Raw genomic sequence first — 17,425 nt, forward strand, 5'->3', positions numbered from 1 at the left:
CTAGTTTAGAAGGGAGCTTAGAATAAAAGTACTTTCTATCAATATCCATTTATTATACTTAACAAATAAAAAAAATATCACAAACCTGTTGCAGCCACCAGAAAAAAATCAATCGACTTCAGTTAAATAAAAAAATAAATAATACTGGATTACACAAAATAAATAATTTCTACCACAATTTTACCAATTAATATAAATAAGTACCTATGCTGTCTTACACAATAAACATGATCAAATAATTCTAGGAATATGTTTTGTTTAGTCAGTTATAAATTAATTTTATGCACAGTTATTAAATTTTAAGTGTAAACTAGACTCAGTTTTGTAATTAATCAGTTTGACCTACAGTAAAAGCGAGACAGGCAGACTAGAACCAGTTCAATTTAAAGATAAATGGTAAATGTACCACCTGATTGATTCAATCAATAATATTCACATACAAAATCTAATAACTGCAGTAGTGATGTCTCTATATATCTGTTAAAGAACACTAATAATCAAAAAAGTATTTTCACACTGTGGTGCTGTCTTTCAATAAATGAGAATTCTTGTAAACAACTTTTCAAGGACTACAGAGTATTGGCCCGTCAATGAGTTAAGTCCGTCTTTGTTTCTGTAATCAGCAGAATTTTCTAATTTTTCATATCTATCTTTGCTGAAACATAACATGGAAAAGGGTTTAGGATCAAAAAATTAAAACCATGGCTTACCTGGGTAATGCCCGTTTATGGACCTGCATACTATATTTACTGATTTCTGGTGAAAATCTGTACGGCACTAAATTAGCAGATTGTAAACGGCTGAAATGTACCTATTTCTTTAAGAAAGAAGCAATAACTTTTATCAAAACATACCTATAAAATTCATCATCTTCTCCTCCCCACCCAAAAAATTTATTGGACATTCCATTAATCTTCTTAAATTGGTCTGACACTATTGCAGTGGCACCTCCAAAGAGAGTTAAATAGGGCAGATTATACCTGAAGCTATCCAGATTACAAGACATGTGCCTCGGTTTATTAAAGCAACCATATAGATTTCCAGTGGTCAAAGGAATGAGATCAACATCATGCAAAATTAGACAATCATATTCGAGTTCCATTGCTAGTTTGGCTCCATAATTCATCATTTTACCCCGATTAAATGGTAGCATATCCTTTTGCTCAGCCACAAAAATACGATAATGTATGTTCTGATTTTGCAGAAAAGTATGCATATAGTTAACAAATAGAGTCAACTGTTCAGTTCTATTCCGATAGGGGACAATAAGGGCTGTTTTAATCAATGCAGAACAATTTTTAGGAACATATTCACCCCCTATAAAAAGCGCAAATTTCAGACTCTTGCCAAACACTACACTTTCAATAAAGAAACAGGGATTATTTAACAATATTCTAAAATAGTTGCAGTAAAAAACAGAGAATTTAAATAATTTAATTAAGTTGAATAATAATACAAGAATTTATATGAAAGAACGGGTAGTTTAACCCCAATACTCACCTGCTTTTGGCTTGATAAATGTTTTAAAATAATTTATTTTGCTAACTTCAATATGCTGATTATTCAAAATCACATCGTCATAAGCACATTTTGGAAGATTTTCTTCGCTTCCTTGCCTCACTTTAAGAACTAATTCTCGTGAAACGTTTTCCAATCTTATATAGTCGTAACGCCTCGCGTGGCGGGCAGGGAAATATATAGCAATTACTATAAAGAATATAGCAACAGTTATCACACATTTAATTATCATTCTAGCTATTTAATCCATGATCAATTTTGGTAACGTTTGAGCAAATGAGTTTAGCCAATAGAGCCACTAAGCTAAGTTTGTTATATAAGCAGAGCAGAAGTTCTGGAAACCATCACGTGCTGCAGACAGAAACTAGTTAAGTAGAATGTCCATAAGCTGAAATTAAAAATGTGAGGTTACCTTTCAGTCCCCTTTGTTTACGTTCTGTTACATTCTGGTTTTGTGCTCACTGCTAGTGCTACAGGAACAACGGGCAAATGTTTACAAAATTGAAATGTAATGCAACGTTGCCAGTTTAGTAATTATTAAAAATTGTAAGAAATTCGAAATAGAGTTTGGCTCCACTGATATTTTATTACGCACCATCTCCATATTTTTCAATATTTTAAATACAATATACATCCATCCGTTTTATTGCAAAAGTCCCGTACATTTCATAATCATTAAATGAATAACAAATCAGTAGCTTCAGTCATATAGTATGGTCTGTGAAATATTCTTTAGATAATGTGTAAGTAATAAAAAAACGCCTACATATCGTATTTTAATTAAATTTCTTTTTAAATTTAGATGTTACTTTTGATTGAAGAGAAAATTGAGTAAAAGTGGCAATGTGCAATCGTGACGTTTTGTTTTCGTATGACGTCTGACATTCGAGAACGATTTCACAACACAAATGTGAATTCATCGTCATAATGTGAAAATCTACTTTCTTCGAGAGATTTAGTAAGGTAAATGTGAGCTGTTTTCAATTTATATTTAAAGGTTTTTTTATTAGAAGTGTCCATATATATCCAAGGTAGTTTTAGTGCTATTTTTGCAAGTGATCTTGCCACATTGCACTCTATGTGTCATCACCTGATTTTGATATTTAGGTGATTTCCAAAGAATGGTTTTCTTATTATTATTTTCTTTTATAGAATGCCGATACAGGCTCCACCGTGGACGGAATTTCTAAGTTGCCCAGTATGTTGCAATGCATTCGATGATAAATTGCGCAGCCCCATAAGCCTGGGCTGCGGTCACACAATATGTAAAGCATGTCTCTCAAACCTTCATCGAAAGCAGTGTCCTTTCGATCAGACCACAATAAGCATAGACATAGAAAACTTACCTGTAAATACAGCTTTGTTGCAATTAGTCGGGCCCAATTTAAAGTATGACAGTGATGATGTGGATAGCAAAATCATTCCCCGAGAACACTTTAATCACTACTTGAAATGCAAAAAATATGTAGAAGAATTGGCATTGTATTTAAGGCCCTATCCAAATGGCAGTGTTTGTGGTAGTGGAAGTATCTTATCAAGACCAATGCAAAGGAAGTTAGTAACTTTAATTAACTGTCAGCTGGTGGAAGAAGAAGGTCGAACAAGGGCAATGAGAGCAGCAAGGTCTTTGGGGGAGCGTACAGTTACTGAATTAATTTTGCAACATCAAAACCCTCAGCAGCTTTCAGCAAATCTCTGGGCTGCAGTTAGGGCTAGAGGGTGCCAGTTTTTGGGACCAGGTGCGATATTTGTTTTTCTCTACCAAATCAATAGTTTTATGGATCTTGGGGTTGACAAATGATAAAATATCTATTTTGCAGCCATGCAAGAAGAAGTATTGAAATTGGTTCTATTAGCTTTGGAAGACGGTTCAGCTTTATCTCGGAAAGTTCTAGTAATGTTTGTGGTACAGAGGCTGGAACCACATTTTCCTCAAGCATCTAAAACCAGCATCGGTCATGTTGTGCAGTTGCTATATCGAGCTTCCTGCTTTAAGGTAATTATTGATATTGATTTCACTGAGGAAATAATGTGAGAGATGCTTTTTTATAACCTATATAGGTATCCAAAAGGGAAGGAGATTCCTCGCTTATGCAACTTAAGGAGGAATTTCGAACATATGAAGCGCTTAGACGAGAACATGATGCGCAGATAGTGCAAATTGCTACTGAAGCGGGGCTCCGGATCGCGCCTGATCAGTGGTCCGCCCTCCTATATGGAGACACGGCACACAAATCCCACATGCAGAGCATCATAGACAAGTTGCAAACACCTCAATCATTTGCACAGTCCGTGCAAGAATTGGTTATAGCATTGCAAAGGACAGGTGATCCAGGAAAATTATCTGTTTTGAGGAATCCTTTGGAGTTGCTGGCTGCAATTGATCCCAGTCCAGGTATATGACAGTTTTTTATTAGTTTGTTTTTATTTGTTTATTTATTTAACAAGGGGAGAAGCAAAATTATGAAGTTCAACTCACAACAGGAACAAAAAGATAATAATTTAGAATATAAAATATAACAATTAAGGAACGACAAAGAGGTAATAATACTGAAGGTCTACAAAGAAATTCAAGACAACAAGAACAATAGTATTTGCTCTCTACCTAAATTATCAAAGAATATGTTGAACCATGCAAAGAAGTCATTCTGACAGTGTTGCTGCTCAAGGTTGCATACACTTCATTGGATATTGGCTCTTAATTGGCCACGTATGGCACTTTATATTTTTCCATTGATTTTCTCCAACTTACTTACTGCAACTGAAAATGTGTAGTGAAATTTAAAAACGAAAAATATATGATATTGCAAAGGTGGACAGATATTACAAGCTCGCCCAGGTTGTTCCTAACCATCCATCATGTAGAAGTTATCTACATGGTAATGCTCCAACAGCCACACCTCAAGCCTGGCCCAATCCTGCTCCTGAAATTTGTAGCACCTATGTTGCAAATGGAAAAAATAAATTTAGAATAATGAAATTTTTCGCAGCCAACATTTTATTATTTATCCTCTACCCTTACATCACCCTATCATCTCAGATGATAAAATCCAATCTTCTTAATCTACTGATTTTGCACCTACTTGAAGCAAAATAGTTCACACTCACCCTCTAATTGAATATTGTCTCGACCTTTCTTTCTGTCTTAAATTCGTTAATGATTTCTGATACACAAGGGCGTTAGTGAACCTGGACCCTACACTTATACCAAATAGTTATTTTGTACATTCAAATTGTTTTAATAATACAATGAGAACCCTGACTGACTGACTATGCATTGGAGGTAAAATTGGAAATGGTGGTATTGTTTTTATAAGAGGTTCATGTTTGCCGTGTATTTTCTATGCTGATATTGTTTAAAAAATAGTTCTTTTGGTATAGTTTGCCTTTATACAACCCACTGTTCTGCATTAAAGGAAAAACGTACCAGTTTTAAATCCAGACACAAAAAAACTGGCTCTGTTAATGGATGTCAGTTGAGTGCGCTAGTGGGAGTGTGCGAGTATGTCTGCGAGTGTGTGTGTTTTATATGACAAAATCACAAGTATCCATAAATTGCGTTGCTTCCGGTTTGTCGATAAGGTAAATGTTTTGTTAGATTGTTTTGAGTAAGGAATAACATTTTTACAAAAAAAGTATAATTGGTAGTAAATATTTCTTTACTGACATCCATTAATAGAGCAAGTTTTTTTGTGTTTTGATTCAGAACTGGTAAGTTTTTAATGTAGAACAGTGGGTTGAATAAAGACAAACTATACCACAAGAACTATTTTTTAAACAATATCAGCATAGAAAATACAAGGCAAACATGAACCTCTTATAAAAACAATGCGACCAATCCTAGTTTTATCTCCAAACCATAATAATTTTTTTTTTCAATCAGGGGTCTCGTTGTGCTATTAAAACAATTTGAATGTACAAAATAACTATTTGGTATAAGTGTAGGCTCCAGGTTCACTAACTAACGCCCTCTAAGTATAGTGTATCAGAAATCATTATGCGAGTGTGTGCGTGCGCGGGTGTGCGTCCACTCCCACTCGCGCCTTCCCACTCCCACTTGTGCACTCGCACACACTTTGTCACATACTCGCACTCCCAATTGCGCACCCCCACTCACGCACTCGCACCCTTCTCGCGCGCCCACACACACACACACATACTCGTGCGCACACACACTCGCGCGCACACACACACACACTCGAGCGCACACACAGACACACTCGAGCGCACACACAGACACACACTCGAGCGGACACACAGACACACGCTCGAGCGCACACACAGACACACACTCGAGCGTACACACAGACACACACTCGAGCGCGCACACACACACACACACACACACACACACACACACACACACACACACACATACACACACATACACACACATACACACACATACACACACACACACACATACACACACACATACACACACACATACACACACACACATACACACACACACATACTCACACACACATACTCACACACACACATACACACACACACACACACACACACACACACACACACACACACACACACACACACACACAATTTCCAGTGAAAGAGGTAGAAAATAAGCATTTACTTTTCCTAACTTTAATGTTAATGTTAAATTAATGTTGTTGGATGCTTGCTGGAAATGATCATTAAACAACGTTGGTTTACTGTTCGGAACGCCACCGTGGGAGAATGAATGATACGAATTTTAATTTCATTTACCACTTTACAATGTTCTGGTTTTTTTAATTGATACTATGCTTACATGATTAAATCGCAATAGACCGATTTTATCTTTCCCAGAATCCGCGATACCCGCTTGGATCGAATGCACCGAGTGTCTGGAAGCTGTGCGTCAAGTCGTGGCGGGGCTGGTGGAGTTTATACATCAACACGGCAGCAGGAAGCTGCAGGATTCGTCCCACTCGCAACACGCCAAATATAAGATCAGCATGTGTCGGGACCTGACGCTGAGAGGCAGCTGCCCGAGGGGCACCAACTGCACTTTTGCCCACTCCAATGACGAATTGGAAAAGTACCGCGCGAAAAACAGAAAAAACCTCAATCGGAACAAGGAGCACCGCATCGAGAACCAGTCGCCCATTGACAAAGCACTTCCCCAACCGGAAGAGTACTATATACCGAATCCGGCCACTACCGTTAGTCCCGTTCCGGTCCAAACGGTAGTCCAGATACCTCGCATGGGTTACGACGTACAGTTCGGTCCCACTTATCCGTCGAATCCGCAGTACACTCCCCCGATATATCCGACGCAGGCGGCGACCTATCAAAATCCGGACGTGTACCCCGCCACCGTAAACAGTGTCGTTTTGACCAACGGCGGGCGGGTATATGCGTCGCCGATCGCCGAGTACGGTCAGAGCGCGCAGAACGTCGAGTTGAACAAGCGGTGCGGGTGGGAATCGACAAAGAACTACACCCACCAATCGAAGACCAACCGTAACCAAACGAAAAGCTTGGCGGAGCTGCACCAGCTGAAAAAAGACGTTATTCTTCAGCTGGAGAAGGTGGTGGGGAAAAACGCGGCCGCCGAGATATCGAACGCGGCGACCAATTTGGCAAGACAGGAGTCGCAGCACGACCTTGATAGCCCGACGTCCCCGTATAATTTTTGGAGCGGCCAGATCAACTCGGGCCCCACGTTCGTTCGATCCGACTCCATATTGGCGGCCGATGACGACTACGTACCTTATGACGCGCCGGCTATAAGTAAATACGGGCCGATATCAAGGATGCATAAGGACAACGGAATAGGTCCGCCGGTTCAAGTGTCCGGGTCTTTTAGAGACGGAAATATTTCGTCGTCGTTGGTGAGTGACAAAAATGCCAAGCCAAGGAATAGTTCGGTTAGACGTGTTTTTCAAATGACATGATATATTTAATAATATTAAAAATAATTATAGTTTATTTGCTTTAAGTATTGACAGAATTAGCATCTAAATCCAATAACCAATTTTGCAAGCAAAAAGGAGGCCGAAATTCAAATTAAAAAAGATTCTAGTTCAGCCCCCAAGATGACAATGTCAATAATTACACTAAAATTCTAAATCCTATGCTAAAAGCACACTACGAAAAGGAAGAAAAAAACACAATTAAAGAGTTACTCCTACCATGTCCACTTAAAAAAAAACTATATAAAAAAACAAAAAAAAAGTCACTCATCTAATATTAACTTAAAAGAAACTGATAATGTTTTTAAATTGTGTGGAATATTTTTAAATAAAATATAAATGTTATAAGAGAAACACCTTTCATAGTGTTTTATGCAGTGGATGGGATATGTACCAGCGAAATCTTAAATTAAGAGTGTCCATCTGTACTATATCGAATTTTATTTCTTAGATACAATGACCAATCTGTATTAATAATTTTATGAAAGAACACAAATCGCATCAAAGTCACTGCTGTATCGTCAGCAAAAGAAAACACGTTTCACTCATTAGTGACGGACATAATTCTGATAATGTAAATGTTAAATATCAGTGGACACCAAATTCTACTTGTAACCTATCACTCAACGTATTCTTACATTCTGTGTTGTCTCACTCAAATAGGATCTAAATAGGTTATTTGCTACCCCCTTACACCAATATAATTCAGCCTTTCCAGTAGGAATCCATGTGCCACAGTATTGAAAGCCTTTGTCAAGTCAAGAAAAATGCCCATCACTCTCGGACCATTATCAAGTTTACGCAAAATATAATCTAAAATCTCTAAAGTCAAACTGATTGCCATCCAATAAATTGATTTTTTTTAGATATATTGAAAGCTTATACTTTATATACTACTTTTCAAATATTTTTCTAATAGAGCTTATTAGTGCAATCGGTCTATAGTTACTAGTCAGTTTTTTGTCGCCATGAACACCAAATTTACAATATGGATCAAAGGGTTTAAGAGATGTACAATATTTATTTTTATTATTTCAGAGCTTATGTTGTCCTCACCCTCTTTCTCACGATTTTTGAAACTTTTTTTTGAATCCAAAATTTCTTCCTGCCAACTTTTGACCAACTTTACGGAAGTAGGAGGGAAATTCATTTGCTAATAGTTCTTTGTCAGTAATTTCAACATTGTTACCATTTATTATTTGTTTGATTTCAGAATTATTAGTTTGATCATTGTTGCTTCCTTAATTATTTTCCATATCTTTTTAGAATGAATCTCTCGAGTTATACATCAGTAATTTTTTATAATAATAATAATAATCAACTTTATTTCACATTGTGTGATAAACACATTACCTTAAAATAATATACCAAACACAAAGGAAATCGGCGTCAAAAAAGGAAAAAGCACAAGATATTCTTACAAATTTCAATTACATCGTATTAATTAAACAATTATTTAAATATTACAGAAAAAAATCTTCTATGGAGTAAGGTTCTAACTCTATCAATAACTATTTATTTAAAGATTTTTGGATTTGCAATTGTTTGTACCTCATTTGGTAATTTATTATACAATCTCAGGCATATGTAATAAGGACTCCTTTCAGTTAAGGTTAAACGGTGAATCAGGTAATTTACATTTAGGGTTCTGGTATTATATCTATGAAATATCTGTAGTTCGAAGTCCTTTCGATTTTTAAAAAAGAATATCAATGCTTCATAAATATATAAAGCATATACCGTAAAAATACCTTCAGCCTTGAACACCCCTCTACAGCTCTCTCTAAATCGCATTTTTTTTACGAAAATGTTCTGTAGTTGACCACTACCTCCCCAAAAGATAATTCCATACCGTATGCGCGACTGAAAGTTTGCAAAATACATAATTTTTAAGGTTTCCTCATTCATCTAATTTGCAACGACTCTAATTCCATAACAAATTGAATTTAATTTATTTAGCAGATAATCAATATGTTCAGACCAATCAAGAAATTCGTCAATTTGTAAACCTAAGAATTTAGTGCTATTTACAATACTAATATTTTCTTTACCTATCCCTATTCCTAATGGTATTTCAACTCTACATAATTTAGTTCTAAACATAATTAAATTCGTTTTCTCTTTGTTTAATATCAATTTATTTCCTAGAAACCAGTCATAAGCCCTTGTAAAAATATCGTTGCCTTTATCACTAACCTATAGTGCAAATATTTAGCTTTTTTTTAATTATCTTTGACCATTCGTTTCTATATTTTTTATAATTTAAAATATTTAAATTATTTTTAAATTATTGCTTTTTTAATTTTTCCCTATTTCGAATAGAAATCAGGAGACCGCTCATTATCCAAGGTGTTAATCTAGCTTTTTTACTGATCTCTTTTCTAGTTACCGTCGCTCTAGCAACACAAATTGTAATATTGGCAAAAAAGATATTTGCAGTTTCGTTTCTAACATCTCAATCACGTCAAAATCTCTGCCAGTCGACTTCAGAAAGACAAGAAAATTATCACAGTGAAATCATCACATTCAATAGTTTCACGAGCCTTATATTCATCTAAGATATTATTAAAGTTTATGAATTTTTATATTAATTTCTTAAGCGGCACTTTTATCGAATTTTGTTTTTTCCGTAATTTAGTTAGTTAGTTTCCGTAAGTATAGTTTCCCATTTAACCTTTATTGTTTTTAACTTTATACCTACTAAACAAATCGTTTTCCGAAGGAGTGTTTCCGATAATTCTTAAGGAAGCGATTATTACACCTCTATATAAAAATGGATGTAGAGACTGTGTCGAGTTACAGACGAATTTCAGTGGTTTCAAGTTTTACGAAAATATTTGAGAGAATATTAAAACAGAAGATGGTACTTGGACAAGTATAACATTTTGTCGCAAAATCAGTACGGTTTCAGAGAAAAAATGTCGACAGAGGATGCAGTAGCTGAATTAAAGTGGAAGAAGTCGCTAACAAACAAATGTATAGACAAAAAAGCTCCATCACTGTGTATATTTGTCGATGTGGCTAAAGCTGCACGATAGTGGCTTTAGAGGCATTCTATACTAGTCATTACAAAGTTACTTAAATAATCGAAAAAAATGTGTGCAAATTGAAAATGCCTCAAGGAACCGTACTTGGCCCTATACTTTTTAATATGTATTTTAACGGGCTTTTCAAGTTGGACATCAAAGGATGGGTTAAGAGTTTGGCTGATGACACTGCAAAGAACTTAAGTTAATCATTGAACAGGACTTTAAAACTGTATTGAGTTGGTTTGATAGATAGTATGTTGTTGACTGTGAACTTTGAACAAAAATTTTTCTTAGCCTTTACATCATATGCCAGAAACACCCCTACTTATAATACATTAAGATTTACTATTAATCACAAAATTGTCCAAATAAAGTCGAAACAATATATAAGGTATAGTGGGATGTTCAGATTGCATATGTCCTGAAAAAGATTAGCGCACGTTTAGCCAGATTCAAGTTTTTGGCTTTTAAACGAGACACAATTAAAACTGCTCTATCGTGCACTTTTTGAAACCCATATTAGATATAGGTGCATCTATTTATGTAATGTATCAATTAGAAAAAAATCAAAAATGGATATTAAAAGTAATTTACAAGAAAACTGTAATCTCCCAACACAACAAATATATGATTCGGCAAAAGTTCTCGATCCGCGTCAAATATTCTGCCACAATCTGTCAATACGCGAACACAAAAATAAACACATCCTTGAAAAAGACCACCATGAATACAATACAAGGAACAAACTCAACAAATATAAATTGCCACTTCTTGAGACGACTATAGCATCGAGATTAAATTAGGTTAAAATTAAATTCTTTAAATTTATTTTAAAAAAAGTAAACTATGGATGACTGAAAAAACACATAAACGTATGCACGATTTCATAGATCCTCGGAATATGTATTTATTAGTCAGTATATAACAAAATGAATGTAATAATAGGTATAAAACTGCAATTAATTTATTCTTTAAATAGTTTTTTTTATAAATAATTAATTTAACTGATGATTTTATCCTGTTGGCTTAATTATTATATTGTTTATATCTACTGGAATTTAAAACAAACTTTGTTAAGTAAGTAATAATTTTAATTCTATCGTTGATTGGTCTTGGTGATATAGACAATTGTGTTACACAAATATATTATTATTATTATTATTTTAAAGAGTAAGTCTTTACCTCAGTCTGATGTCGAATCGATGTTCTGCACAACAGCACCAATATGGTCCCCACCGGTCATTTGCCAGTTTGAAGCCGCTTTGGTTTTATTTTAGAATTAAATCTGAAAGATTGGTTCTAGAGCGATTCGCAAATTCATAATAAATTTCCAAAGCGCATGTGCGATTTCTAAAATTTCACCAAAACAAAGCTTATAACTGCAATTAATTTTTACATGACACTCGAAGTAATTTTATAATGTATCCATTCCAAATATCACTTAAAGACGTAGACAGTTAGGCTCATATGCTGAAAAAAAAAGTAAATGGTTATAGTTTATACTTTCGTTTAATTGTGGTGCCCTCCGCAGAGACAATCTCCGATCAGTTTATAAAGAATATGATTGCCTGCGTATTTAAAAATATTCAATTTAATCTTACTTAACAACAATAGAAGATTAATGCTTGTAAATACCTTTAGAACTACTACTGAAAAAGCAAAAGGTAATTTTGTTGTTTTTCATAGCGACAACCACAATGAACCTATACAGTATCTAGTCCGCCAGGTTTACTTATAAACAAGTTTGTGGAAACTGGCGACCAACCAAATAAAAACAAAAATGAATAAATATGACCTTATTAAATCCAACAAAAATATCCTAGAACAACACAAAATACACTTGCACAATTTTGGGTGAAAAAAAGGAACAAAGCAGGAAATTTAACGACACAAACCATGGTTTTACAATCTTGCATTTTACACATTTTTTGTTCAAACTTATATTGTGGCATTACTCCCAAGAGCAAGAGAAAAAATCCTAAAAATATTGAATGCAATTAACATTGTCAGTTTCTGAAAAAGGTAATATTAGGTGAAAGTTATTGGATAGTGAATGATTTAATTGTAATGAGAGCTGCTGACATCATCTGTATCTTGAACTCTATGTAATTGGTCCAGATCAGAAGGCCTGTATCGTCCGGGAGCCCGGTAACTTCGTGGTACTATAACAACAACAGCGCCCATTTTCAAACCGCGGTACCTGGGGCCCACACCATGATCGGCCCGTCGGTTACAAACATTAACGAAGGTTACGTAACCTATGGTTTGTACATCTAACCTTTTTAAACTTATCCCCAGTCGCAACCATTTTTTTTTTTCAAATATAGGATCACCCCAGCTGATTTTTCACTCCAGACTGCAAGATCCTTCTAAGGAGTTACTCGCGGAATCGCAGCGCGTCAAAATCCAACTGCGCAACCTCGAGAAACAGCTGAATGACCTGAAATTGGCGGCGCAAGGCGTGACGTCCCTAAGCGAGAGTGAAAGGCTGACGCAGGAATTGCAACTGATCGAACAGGGGATCCAAGAGAAACAGAAAGAAGCTTGTCTTGTAAGTCCATGAATATTTGATAGATTATACACGCGGTAACAACAAAAAAGCTGCCATAGTAGCTGTAGTACCTGCCATAGTTTTTCTCTGATTGTAGTACCAATAGTATTGAACAACAAACTTGAAATGTGGAATACTAATATTCAGACACTTGCACTATGACACCCTCAATCAGTTTTCTTAATGAATGTGGTGAAATCGCATTTGAACTATTAATTATTTCTAATTTTAATTCCACTCCATGAATTGAAAAAGTCGCTGGGATAATAACCGACATTTGATATTTAAAATTTGTAGTTCCCTCAAAACTAACGTCTTCATGGGCTACAGAGATCCTCATCAAGAAAATGCCGCATTTTGTGTTGTACTTGAAACTCTCTATTTTTTAATTTCTCTATATTGGAAGTATATTACACATTGTTCGTATTACAGAACAAAATCGTTCATTCCTTGAACCAAACGATGGGCACCTACAGCAATGGCGCGTTATCAGTCGGTAGTTCCGATGACGCGACCTACGAAGCTGACATCGCCAACGATATGCGGGAGCTGGAGTTGCGACTGCAAGAGGAATTGGAGGAGTGGAGCGGGGAGGATTCTCCCAAGTAAAAAAAATTAAACCCAATGGGTTCATGAGTGTATTGTTTTTTTTTTTTTTTTTGATGTTTCATGATATGATGTGACATGGCGATTATGCGTTCGTTATGGGATGGGAAGATCAGATTTCAAACGTTCAAATTTTGTTGTATATTTGTGTTGGTATATTTGGACTTCCTATTTGCAATCAGAAATGGTAAATTTTCCAGTTTTATGGGATTTTTTCATGCTGATATATCTAATGCTTGCCGACATTTTCCGAGGAGATTGATAGCAACAAAACGGGAGAATAAGTAAATAGTTCAAAAAACTTTATATGTTATTTATTGTGCTATATTGCTCCAAAATACTTGTGCATTAAGGTTTTAGTTTTTCTGTGCAAAGGCACACAATGAGACAATCAGAAAAACCTAAAATTTGTAGGGAATTTCAGCAGCAGTTTCTAAACTTTTGTTTAAAAGTAAAAATATTAATATATATTTATACAGAATTTGCAGTTCATTAAAACAATAAACTATTTTAAATGCGAAGGGACCTTGTTAAAAATTGGTTTCGGTTTTCAAGGGCATGCTGCTGAATTAAGTTGTCATTAAAATAGTAAATGAAAATTTCTAGTCAGTATTTAGTGTTTTTTTTTTTAATTTATTTTGATCCGAAGCGAACTGGTTGGCAAGTATTTGATGACATACTCAACAAGGCATCGAACCATATTTCGAGCAAACAAAGTCTAACATTGGCTGAAATGTCATTAAAGCGTTTTTAAATCATACTGTGTGTGATCGGTATATCAATGTTGTAAGTTGATATAGTGATATATTTTCTGATTTCCAATGTTTAATATATCGGAAGGTGTGCATTTGTTTGAAAATGCATCTCGTCAAAATGATATGTTTATTTTGCATAAAAATGGAATAATTAGTCGTTCTTTTACTTACATAATTTATTTCGGAGCTACATATCTAGCTAGGTAAATATATTTTTCTTGTAATTGTCCGCTTTAATGTTCTTTGCGATCTTTTTTTCTGTATTTCTAATTATAATACTTCTATAAAGACATATTTACACTAACAAATATAATTATTGGCCAGAATTGAAGAGTTGTTTTGCCAAACTTTTTGATACCAGATTTGCGAAGAACATATTTTGTTTCATTTTGATAATTAAAAAATAAATTCATTGCGCAGTGATAAAGACGAGCTATCGTCTTGCATTTATTACAGGTACCCTTTAGTTTCATCCATGTGATTTTGTAATACTCCACTGTTTTGTATTTTGCTGTAACTTATTTTTAATGATTTATAATAATTACTATTTATTCAATTTAAAACTAAATTGAATGGATGAAAGAATTCGTTATCTAAAATTTTAATCACGTTCCATATTTTCTTTTCCGCTATCGTTTGCTTTTATTGTTTCTTCTCTGCATTCTTCTAATTAACATTTATTTACTTGTTTTCTTTTGTGTTTGCATAATGCAAAAAAATACATAAAACGTAAATAAACCAGCGGTTTGAGGGAAATAAGCAATTTACCTATTGAATTTGACTTTGTGCTTTCTTTTTATGAAATTAGCTATTTGCAATATAGTTTTAGGCTGTGTACTATTGTACTTGGTTGTAATTATGATTATCTAATTTTAATATATTTTATTTATATTTGCCTATTACGCTGATTTTTGTATGAGTATTCCGGGAAACCCAAGATTATTAAACGCCAAGTTTTCACGAAGAAGTTGTGGATGGGTGCCCTTTACCACTCATGTTTTACTGTGTTTCTTTTTAGTCATTTTATGGCAATCAGTTTTAAATAAGGTCATGTTGCACATGTGATTAATATTTACTATGTTATATTGATTATATTAATCACTAATGTATTTTAATCATGGTGGGAGTATATACTACACTATTAATAAATTAAATATTGTTACATATGTAATGATGTGTTTCATTTCTCTTTATTTTTTTTAGCAAATTTGCGTGTATCGTCCGGAGATCTATTTGAATTTTTTGAACTAGATGATACAATTTTTGTTTTCAAAAATAATACCATATTCCAAGGTGGTACAGTCAGTCACTTAAAAAAGTGACACGCTGGTATGTAAGTTGACAATTTGATTTTAGGTACCAAATGACAGTAAATTTGCACCTCACCTTTATGCCAATTAGATTTTGTTCTGTCAAATTCGGGTTTAAACCTTTACTTTTTGGTGATCAGAACATGGCTAAGATGCAAATAGTATATTATGCAGCAAGTTTGGTAAACAACACTTTAGTCACGAGATTATCAACGTGTTGCTATACAATGCTTTTTCTATGACTATTAGTTCTTGGACACATTTATCCAAAATTCAATTCAACATTCACTGACTTGTGACGTGACTATCACAACTTCTTCAACTTGTTCCTTCTCCTAACGGAGGTTGGATATTATCGTGGCTATCCTAATCTCGTTAACAGCCTCTCTGAATAGTTGGTTGGATGGTATTCCAAACCATCCCCTTAAGTTTTTGAGCCAAGAGGCTCTCCTCCCTTGACTCCTCTTGATCTTTTGCTTCCATAATGTTCTGTAGCATCGCATATCAAATCCTCTGACCACGTAGAGAGTTAATTACTTCCTCCTGTTTCTGGGTTCTCTGTAGCAGTTGCAAATTGGAAACCTGTCTTGTCCATATCGGCCTTTTTCAGTGTCTGACCCGTAAAGTAATGTTGAAAAAACAGAAGGATTCTCATTTTTAATCCGAAATTTATTTCTCTGCTGCAAAGAAACTCTAGCTACCTCTATCCGACTTTTGATTCCATGAAACTGTGAAACTGTTTCGTGTAGCCGTAAGTATTTGTTTTTTCTTACTACTTCTACCGTTTTGTTGTCTATAGTAAAAAATCCGTTAACATTTACTTTCTTTGTAATAATCATGGATTTAGTCTTCTTAAGGTTCATGTATCATTAAGCTTCTGCAGCAGGGTGTGCAGATCTTCAAGCTTGTCTGTAACTATAATGGTGTCGTTCGCATAACGTAAGTTGTTTAAAATCTGTCCGTTTATGGTAACACCCTCCTGTCGTTCATCCATAGTTTCACTGAAAATTGCCTCACTATATACTTTAAATGGTAGCGGAGAAAGAAGACAGCCCTGTCGCACGTCTCGCAGAATCTCCACTTCATCTGTTAGCTGATCTTCATTTCTGACTTGCTGTTTGGTTTCAGTAAAGATACACTATGATTCTGATGTCCCGACTATCAATGTTCATGTTCTGTAATATTTCTATAAGTTTTTGAGGTTGAACTTTATCAAACGCCTTTTCGAAATCAACAAATGAGGTGTAGACACCTTGGTTCATGTCGAGACATTGTTGCGCTAACACGTTTATACAAAAAACATGAATAATTTAATAACAAATAATAATATGAATAATTCTTAAAAACACCTTCAAACTGTGACTCATAAGGGCTATTGTTCGATGATCGAAACATTCTGTAGCATTTTGTTTCTGAGGTAACGTTATAAATGTAGATGAAAGCCACTGTATTAAAAAGATTTACGAGGATCATAATTGAATATTCATCTCGTATCTCGTCAGGATTATTTGCCCTTCCTCCTTTTGTCTGTTGAATTGCATGTAGAACCTCCCTGCGCAGCATCTCCGCACCAGTCTCCTCAGCATGGCAAAGAATCAGTTCAGTCCGATCGTCATTGAAACGGTATTTAATTCAGTCCAGCGAATCAGCTGTCGCTTGACATTCGAAATAATACTGCCGTCGGGACTTCTCAATACAGTACACTGCTTATATTTCTTCATTCCGGTCATCT

The 17,425-nt window shown here is 34.9% G+C and overlaps 2 protein-coding genes across 3 annotated transcripts; one reads left to right on the plus strand and one right to left on the minus strand.

Annotated features, from left to right (window-relative positions):
• Window positions 1-44: 44 nt before the first annotated feature.
• On the minus strand, window positions 45-2,085 carry LOC132698030 (beta-1,4-N-acetylgalactosaminyltransferase bre-4). 2 transcript variants are annotated; one of them, XM_060663866.1, is made up of 5 exons: window positions 1,931-2,085; window positions 1,501-1,869; window positions 855-948; window positions 711-800; window positions 45-655 (listed from the first exon to the last, which is right to left on the minus strand). In XM_060663866.1, exons 2-5 carry the CDS (start codon window positions 1,748-1,750, stop codon window positions 532-534), a joined length of 558 nt encoding a protein of 185 aa, XP_060519849.1. In that variant the 5' UTR covers window positions 1,751-1,869; window positions 1,931-2,085; the 3' UTR covers window positions 45-531. The 2 variants fall into 2 exon arrangements, with proteins under 2 accessions (XP_060519849.1, XP_060519848.1); XM_060663865.1 differs by having other exon boundaries at window positions 46-655; window positions 855-1,317; window positions 1,931-2,059.
• A 251-nt stretch (window positions 2,086-2,336) lies between these two features.
• LOC132698029 (roquin-1) lies at window positions 2,337-15,524 on the plus strand. Its single transcript, XM_060663864.1, has 8 exons — window positions 2,337-2,481; window positions 2,671-3,257; window positions 3,339-3,514; window positions 3,580-3,913; window positions 6,334-7,361; window positions 12,590-12,734; window positions 12,799-13,022; window positions 13,455-15,524. The coding sequence occupies exons 2-8, from the start codon at window positions 2,672-2,674 to the stop codon at window positions 13,629-13,631; spliced, it is 2,670 nt and encodes an 889-aa protein (XP_060519847.1). The 5' UTR covers window positions 2,337-2,481; window position 2,671; the 3' UTR covers window positions 13,632-15,524.
• Window positions 15,525-17,425: the final 1,901 nt, after the last annotated feature.

The sequence above is a fragment of the Cylas formicarius genome, unplaced genomic scaffold (assembly GCF_029955315.1).
Source record: "Cylas formicarius isolate icCylForm1 unplaced genomic scaffold, icCylForm1.1 PGA_scaffold_2__14_contigs__length_35257938, whole genome shotgun sequence".
Classification (NCBI taxonomy): domain Eukaryota; kingdom Metazoa; phylum Arthropoda; class Insecta; order Coleoptera; family Brentidae; genus Cylas; species Cylas formicarius.